Genomic DNA, 8,277 nt, shown 5'->3' with positions numbered 1-8,277 from the left:
AAGAAATCAACCTCAAATCCTACATTCGATGTTTTGATTTATGTTTTTCGTTTAATTTCAAATTGGTATTCCTCAGATATCAGTGGAAATCTTGATAGAGATAACTATAAATAGGGATTCATATACCTTTTTTTTTTGTTGAACTAGGGATTCATATACCTAATATGAAAAAGCGAACTATTTCCACATTCTCGATCGAATTATGTCGACATTTCATTAGTTGCTTGTTTATCTTGTATTTATTTAAAATATATTATCTTGATACATTTCCCTGCATTGGGAAACCACACTTACAAAGCTCTATGAAGTTTTAAATGGATGGTCGAGCGAAGAAGTAAAAATAAAATAAATCATGTAAAACCCTAATAAGATGAGTAAGGTTTTAAAGTGAATGTAAGGTGAGACAAATTAGCACAAGATGAGGAAAACAAGACTCTAACATAGGGAAGACGTGCCATAGATGGTGAAAATAAGAGAAATAAATTGTCAAACCGAGATTTATTGAACAATTTTCATCAATGAGAAATTCCATAGGTGCACCTGAACTTTACATATCAGCAAATAAAAAGTCAAATTACATATAACATTTTCAGAAAGAGGATTGATTTTTCCTCGCTTATGTTATCGTCATTTCATAAGAAAAAAATAATTTTGTTGAAAACAGAAAACTTTGTTGTTTTCTCCTTTTCTTGTTATTGATTCCTTCTGCAACTCTTTTTTCTTCTTTTATTTTGTTTTTTCTTTTATTATATTTTGATACATATTTTTGTGGGTTTTAAAAATTTTAGATTAGAAAAGTCCATAGCAAACATCATGTATGCAATAATATTCCTCTCTACCCCTTCTCCTCCACTACTACAAAAATTAACATATTTTGATAATGTTATTGCCAAGCACTTTCTCTTATGTCTAGGCACATTCACAGAATAATAATTTGACTAATTTTGTATATTGTAATTTGTAAATCATATAATAGGTCTGGAAATAACAAAAATTTGTCTGACCTAATCCCCAGGCCCATTAATTTTCAATTTGTAATTTCTAATTTCTATAGAGGAAAAAGAAATTTGAAAGATTTAAACACAATAAAACATAAAAAAAGCAATCAAAGCTGAGTATTTACTCTATAAACAATGAAACACCAACAACAAGTCATTCATACATAAACACACCCTATTTCTTTCTCTAAAAATTTCTCTCACATTTCACCTTCCTTTTCAACTTTTTAATTAGATTCCTTCAAGGGTTTTCTCTCTTCCATTGGATTGTACAAAAAAAAAAACCCAAATTAAAAAAAAAGCCATTTCAATACCCTCTTCTTTTTTGGTTGATTCTGCTTTTTTCTGTAATTTGTTTTTAATAGACTTTAACCCATAAGTCATAACCTTCTCTGAATTTTCCTGGGTTCTTGCTTTCTTCTGCAACACTATATGTGTTCTTGTAGAAAAGCCTTCAAAACCCAATAACTCTTTTTTTGGCTAAAAAAATTTTTCTGCAATATTTTTTAGTTTTTTATTTGGAGAAAATTTTCTGGTTTTCTCCTTTTACTTTTTTTGCCATTTCTTATTTTCTTCTCAAAAAATTTTTCTTTAGATATTGAGAAGAACATGGGTAAGCAAGGACCTTGCTTTCACTGTGGAGTTACAAGTGAGTTTTTCTAAGCCTTGTTTCTTCTTCTCATTTTTTTTTTCTGAAAATCTAAGATATATTTTTTTTATGTAATATTATTGAAGAAATAGATAAATAACTTTGATGAATCAATAAGCTTTTGGTGTCTATAGTGAAATTGAGAAAGACCCATATGCCTGTATGTCAAAAATGATGAAGGATTATTAAGACCAGAAATAATAGTAATATCAATAATCTTCTTTGCTTCTTATTGTTCTTCTTTCTTTTCATGTATATCTTGAAAATTAGGGACTTATTAGCTCCATAAGAATTTGTTTTTAAATGAATTATAAGGATTTGAGATTTGGGTAGATTGAGTTTTCTAGTTCTTATTAAATCATTGTTTTATTTGATTGATGTTAATTGAATTGGTAAAAGTTTTAGTCTAAATTAGACTTTAAGTTTCTCTAATATACGCTAATACCATTAAGGTTTGTTTTACTAGCTCAATTTTGCCTAAATAAAAATTGGGTGTTCTCTATATGGTGCAATTCGAACGAATTCATAATAGACTAGTCTTTATATTTTCAGTCTTAGCTAACTTAATTGTCTTAAGCTCGGAGAAAAACATCGTTTTGTTTAATAATTTCCAGGTATTCGTGAGAGAGTATCAATGGGGTCGTAAATTGATTCTGACTTCTCAGTGTTTATCTCAGTATACATATCTGTTCTGAAGTAAAGACTAGAAGTAAAGACTATAAGTAAAGACTATAAGTTAGTAATTCTATAAGTAATTCTAGAAGTGAACTTTAGTTGCACTTAGCACTGAAGTCCACTATTATACTTGAGAAGTAAGTGAGAATTAGAGGCAAAACTAAATGAAAGTTTCTGTAGTTCCTCGAGTTCCAAGTTGGTTATTGAACTCGAAGTCTCTTTCTTGTTAATGTAACTGAAAGTGCAGCCGTGAGATGTACATAAGGTGCTCGATAATTGTCTGCACTCTATTTTGAAGTCGCAACAAATTGGAAGCTCAATATTGTTTAAGAAGATCTTTGTGCGAACGATGTTTTCAAGAATTTTTCTTTTTATTCTCTACATTTTAAAATGCCCCTAGTTTCTAGTCATGTAGGTTGCATATAGCATCAAGGCTCAATTGCTGGAAACTGTCGTTGGTGTTATTAGTTCTTTCCATGTTATAATATCTCATCTGCACTTCATTTTTATTTCTAGGTTCAATTTGTTTTAAGTCAACTGTATTCTAAAATGGGTAGTAGGGAAAAAAGAAAATCTCAAATAACTATTATCCATTCCGTCCTACTTATTGATGCCTAGATATGGTTCTAAACTTGTCTCCATCACTGTCAAATACTCGAATTTCAACTAATATAATTATCATTTCTTCTCCAATGTGTCTTCTTGCGGAGAGGATTTGCTTTTTTATAGTTAAGTCCCCCAAGTTGTGTCACCTCAATTTCTTTATCATCTGTATTCTGGTGTATCTTACCACAACTTTACCTTTATTTATTTATTTTGTGACTACCAAATTGATCTCTAGATATAGTGATAGAGGCTGTTTACCAAGATGCTCAGCAGAATAATAGAATGAATGTTAAGAATGACACTGTTGAGACTCGCTTTCGTCTATTTGTAAATTTAAGCCCAAAAACTTGTGTAGTCATAGTGGAGATAGTATCAACTAGTTTGAGTTTCAAGTTATTGCATAAGAACTTGTGATTATCTTGTTGTTTTACTTCCAAAAGAATGTATGAGTCATGGTGAACGCGGGTAATTCTTATTGTGTCATTTGTTTAAGCTCAAGAAACCATATCCAACAGGGAAAACGATTGAGTGTCATTTAGTTCTGTTTTCTACAAGATGGAACTGGAATCTTTATTTTCTTTGAAGATAAAACATCTTCCATGATTGTCTTCATCCCTCTATTCTTGCTTCTATGTTCAGTTTAATGTATTCTTGCTTATATATGAAGTTGATTCTACAGGTACCCCTCTATGGCGTAACGGGCCACCAGAGAAGCCTGTTTTGTGCAATGCATGTGGGTCTCGATGGAGAACAAAGGGATCACTAACAAATTACACACCACTACATGCACGCACAGAATATGATGATCATGAGGAATACAAAGTTCCCAAAGCCAAGAACCTTACCGTTAAGACCAAAGAGGTAAAGTTATACAAAAGAAAGCAAAACCGTGAAAACTGTGTAGTTAAACAGGAAGCTTCAGATTATGGTGAGAACTTCCGGAGGAGTATAGACGAGGATACGAGCAATAGATCTAGCACTGGCTCAGCCATATCATACTCTGAAAGCTGTGCACAGTTCAGTGGCACGGATGGAAACGAATTGACAGGTTAGATCATGTGGTTTTGTCATTTGTGAATTGAATATCCTTGGAAACACTTGGTTTAGTGGTACAAATAACTTAAATTCGTATGAGTTACATCCACGGATAGAACTGCTATAGACTTTGTTGGGTCCGTCTATCCGACTTTTCCCTTTCTTGAAATTCTTAGTTCCTCCCCTGGTTGAACCAGAAGTAGACATTGTTGCATGGAGTGTCCGATAAAATGAAATGATGTATAGAGGACAAAACTCGTTATTTCTGTTAAAGCTTACTAAATCCTAGTTTGGTCCATTTAACTTTTGCAGGTTCAGCCCAATCTATTGTGTGGGATACTCTTGTACCATCTAAAAAGAGGACATGTGTGAGTCGCCCCAAGACATCTTCTGTTGAGAAGCTTACAAAAGATTTATACTCAATTTTACATGAGCAACGACAGTCTTCTAACTTTTCTGGATCATCGGAAGAGGACTTGCTCTTCGAAAATGAGAATCCGATGGTGTCTGTTGAGATGGGCCACGGAAGTGTTCTCATAAAGCATCAGAACATAGCAGTTCGAGATGAAGAGTCAGAAGCCAGCTCTTTTTCTATAGATAAAAATCAATACACTGTAAATGAGGTTTATTCAGGTTCTGTGCCCCTTCCTGTACATAATAGTAAGGGTTTTAACAGTCCAGGTCTGGGAGTTGATAATATGTGGAGGCCATCGGAACCCAGGTTTCAACAAGAGTCCCTGAGAAGGTGACTTTCGCTCTCCTTTCCTTTTGTCGTTTTATGCATGTAGTTTTTGTTTTTCTACACTCTGAAATCTGAATTGATTTTGTATGTTAAACATGAGTTGTTGTATTCTTTTATGTATCTAATTGAGTTAGATCTTAAATGTACTTCTATCTCAAATGCACAAGTTTTTCAGCTATAGAATATGTCTGATTTTGTAAGAAATTACAATATGTATTAATCATTTTCATATTCAGATTTACCATCAGACTACATTCTTAGCAACATTAGCATCTCCCGAATATATGGTTTCATGGACAACTCGGATTCTCTGAGCTCAAATGGGTCTTATGTCGACTCTTGTCTTTTGATTTACATAGGATGCAATAAGTTTCCTTCTCTTTCATGGGTGGTTCTTTACTTTTATCTTATCGGCTTTGTATTTTGGATTTATGAATTGGATACTGCCTATTCCAAGTTATATGAGTGAACACCTTCGAATGACAGCCCATACATTCTACTGCATATTTTAAGCAAATTGAAGTTAATGTTCTTTTCGTCGTTTTGGCATTGCAGAGACAAATTTGACCAGGAAAACTTTCAAATTCTGCAAAATCACCATTCACCACTGAGATCCATAGATTTAAAAGTAAGACTGGTAGAAAAAAACGAATTATCATTTCTCCAGTAGTTGTTCTGAGCTAGATCTGGATTTGAGTCACAATCACTGTATTCTCTTACTCTTTTTGTTAAGTTGTTCCATTACTCACATGATCACAGTCCATGTTTGGTGTAGGATGTTGTTAGCTTTGAGGAGTTTGTGAGGCATTTCACAGCTGAAGAACAACAATTGTTAATGAAGCATCTACCATCTGCAGATACGGCTAATCACCCTCATTGGTTTGTTTGCATGTTCATCCTTTTCAATTATGCGACGATTGATGTGAAAAACACGGGTTATTATTAGAATATCCACCGATCGAACTATTGTCTTTATATGCAGCCTTAAGCGCATGTTTAGGAGTGCCCATTTTGCGGAGAATCTATCTTCATTTCAGCAACTGCTTGCTGAGGGGGTGTTTGATCTCACTTTCTCAGGAACGAGCACTGAAGAGTGTCGAACATTGAAGAGGCTTGCTTTAGCCAATCCTATCAACTCTAAATGGGTTGAACACTACAATCTACTCAAGGTCTGAACTTCTTCCTTTGCAACAACAGAAATTATAGCTCTGCTTGGTATATGGGGAATTTTCGCAAATTTTCACATCTCATTTCGTATCTGGTGGTTTTTATCTAAGTGATATTGCATTGGCCAGTTTCTAATTAGCACTTATCACAAAACAGCGTGCAAATATTTGTAGTTATGTGCAAAATTTGAAAATTTTACACTCTACTTCGTCGAAGTCATATTGGTTGAATAGAAATTGGTCCATGTGATAGCACTTAAATAAACTGCAGCAAAGCATGAATGGCATGTGAAATTTCTGCAAGAATCCTCCAGATACCAAGCAAGACCCTATCTTAAAGAAACGCTACTTTGATTTTCGGGAAATTGAATGCTACTGATTCCAACTGAGATATTTGATCTTTTTGTGGTATGTCTAGGAGGTGAACTGTGGAAAGAAAACAGGAAAGAAGGGAGTTGCAACAGGGCTGAATGTCCTTCGATCTAATATTTTGCTACCGGCAAAGAGACCACATGCTCCCCAAGACCAAAATATTCCAGGTTTGCGCTTTTTAAATTCAAAGTTTTATTTTTCTTTATAATGTGATTTCTACGTATATCTAACTAAATTGTGTTTATGTTCTACTAATGAAGTTTAAATTATGTAATAACAATTTTTTTTTAGAAGGCATAGGAAGGTCATGAATCTTGATGTGAAACTCATACATGGTTGACATGTGGTGGACACTCATGTCCACTCAAACCTAGTTCAACTACCACATGATAGAAGGTTTTTTTTTTTTATGTTTTAGCTAAATGACCCAAAGCTTCTCCATCTGAGAGGCCTAGGCGCCAAGCCTACCCAAAGATGTAGTCAAATTATGCACGAGAAGGTGCAGCGTTAAGACCCATGTCTTCCAACCTACATCATCTGCCACGATAAACGAGTAGTCGGTAATGCCAAAATGTTTGCAGTTGTAAATCCAAAGGTCGAATACCAAGAATATCACGTTATCATCTATCACACACATGAATTAATACTAGAGCTTAACTATACTGATTCTTGCGGATTGTGATTCCAGAGTCGTTTCTAATCAATGTTCTTGCATGTTGCAGAGCCAAATGCTCTAATGAGAAGCCCAAAAAGGTTGGTTACAAAAGCCGGTTATGATGCAAAAGATCCAATCGACAATGATGGCTCCTACTTCAGTCCGAAAAGCCTTTTTGCTTACCCTCCTGACAGAAGCAAAGTTATGTTGGACTGTTTTCAGTTCACAGACGACAGTTCTGATCAAGCTATTCTGTTAGATTTGCCACCCACCGGATCTTTCCCCCAAGCAGAGCTTCTCTACCCATCATCAAGCTTCACTTCTCAACAGACTAGCACTAGTAGTAGTATAGTTTGCTCTCATCTCACTAATCACTGACTTCATTTCATGTTCTTTTACTGTTTAAGTGCGTATAGAGAGATAATCACCTACTGTTAGGAAGCCGAGTTGAGATTTCCAAGTAAAGATGATTTTTTCTATGCCGAACATGAAAATAGAAAGTTATGTAAATGGGATGGACGTTTTACGCTCTCTTCCTCCTCACTGTATTGCGTACTCTTTTCCTGTTTTAAACTTTGGAATGTTGAGAAGTGAATGTTGGTAAATGGTTTTGTTGTATAGGTCGGAGATAAAGATTTTAATATATGCTTAAAGATCCAACCACAACAATAATCTGTGCTATGATATCTATTATTACCTACCACGGCGCGGCTTGGGGTTTTGTTCAGTGGGTTAAGCTCTCACAAATGCACTTGGAAGGCCTCAAACCCTAATCTACATAGACTTTCCTATGTCTATGTCTTTGCGCACTTATCTAAGCTATTTTTGGACTACAAGTTGCCCCCACACGTAAATGAATTCATATAGTCCCCTTCCACCACTCATATGGTCAAGTGTCCCCGCTTTGATACTATTTAGTAACAACTCACCTCCATCAACCTATATATAGTTTCTGGGTGATGGATGGGAAAGTTACTTTTGGTTTTCGAACGTACAATTACGAGAAAGTGTTTACCGAATAGTAGCGACATTACTGGTTCTATAGGTATTACAACCATTGTAGCTCCACAACGAGAGAATCAAAAGCACGATATTTTGCCTTAACAAGTTACGTCAATAGGAAATATAGTGGCACACTTACAATCATCACCAACTCCATAACATACCAACTAAGCTACACCCAATTGACTCATCATTACCGAATTTGATAGTTGTTCTAATGTTGTGCGATCATAACGTTTGGAGGAGTAAAAAAGAATCACATTCTCAAAACAAAAGAAAATTAAAGATCGAAAAAAAAATCTACAGGAGAAAGAGGGAGAGTTGAAATTAGTGCTTGTTGCGTGAGATGCTTACCAACTAATCTATACTCAGTTTCT

General features: G+C 34.7%; 1 protein-coding gene across 1 annotated transcript; it reads left to right on the top strand.

The window, feature by feature from the left end:
- The first annotated feature begins 936 nt into the window (after nucleotides 1–936).
- Nucleotides 937–7,567, top strand: LOC147536832 (GATA transcription factor 26-like). Its single transcript, XM_086642467.1, has 8 exons — nucleotides 937–1,647; nucleotides 3,608–3,976; nucleotides 4,276–4,708; nucleotides 5,261–5,333; nucleotides 5,481–5,584; nucleotides 5,688–5,874; nucleotides 6,290–6,410; nucleotides 6,966–7,567. Exons 1-8 carry the CDS (start codon nucleotides 1,608–1,610, stop codon nucleotides 7,274–7,276), a joined length of 1,638 nt encoding a protein of 545 aa, XP_086498593.1. The 5' UTR covers nucleotides 937–1,607; the 3' UTR covers nucleotides 7,277–7,567.
- Nucleotides 7,568–8,277: the final 710 nt, after the last annotated feature.

Source organism: Eschscholzia californica, unplaced genomic scaffold, assembly GCF_041429995.1.
Source record: "Eschscholzia californica isolate CP2 unplaced genomic scaffold, dmEscCali1.0.p SCAF_5, whole genome shotgun sequence".
Classification (NCBI taxonomy): domain Eukaryota; kingdom Viridiplantae; phylum Streptophyta; class Magnoliopsida; order Ranunculales; family Papaveraceae; genus Eschscholzia; species Eschscholzia californica.
This window is presented reverse-complemented; position numbering and strand designations above follow the sequence as displayed.

What these genes read in the sequence shown, in the direction of transcription:
- LOC147536832 (XM_086642467.1), top strand. Translation starts at nt 1,608, where the DNA reads ATGGGTAAGCAAGGACCTTGCTTTCACTGTGGAGTTACAA. An exon ending in CTTTCACTGTGGAGTTACAA is followed by an intron (nt 1,648 to 3,607) that starts GTGAGTTTTTCT and finishes TTGATTCTACAG; the next exon opens with GTACCCCTCTATGGCGTAAC. An exon ending in CCAAGACCAAAATATTCCAG is followed by an intron (nt 6,411 to 6,965) that starts GTTTGCGCTTTT and finishes TGCATGTTGCAG; the next exon opens with AGCCAAATGCTCTAATGAGA.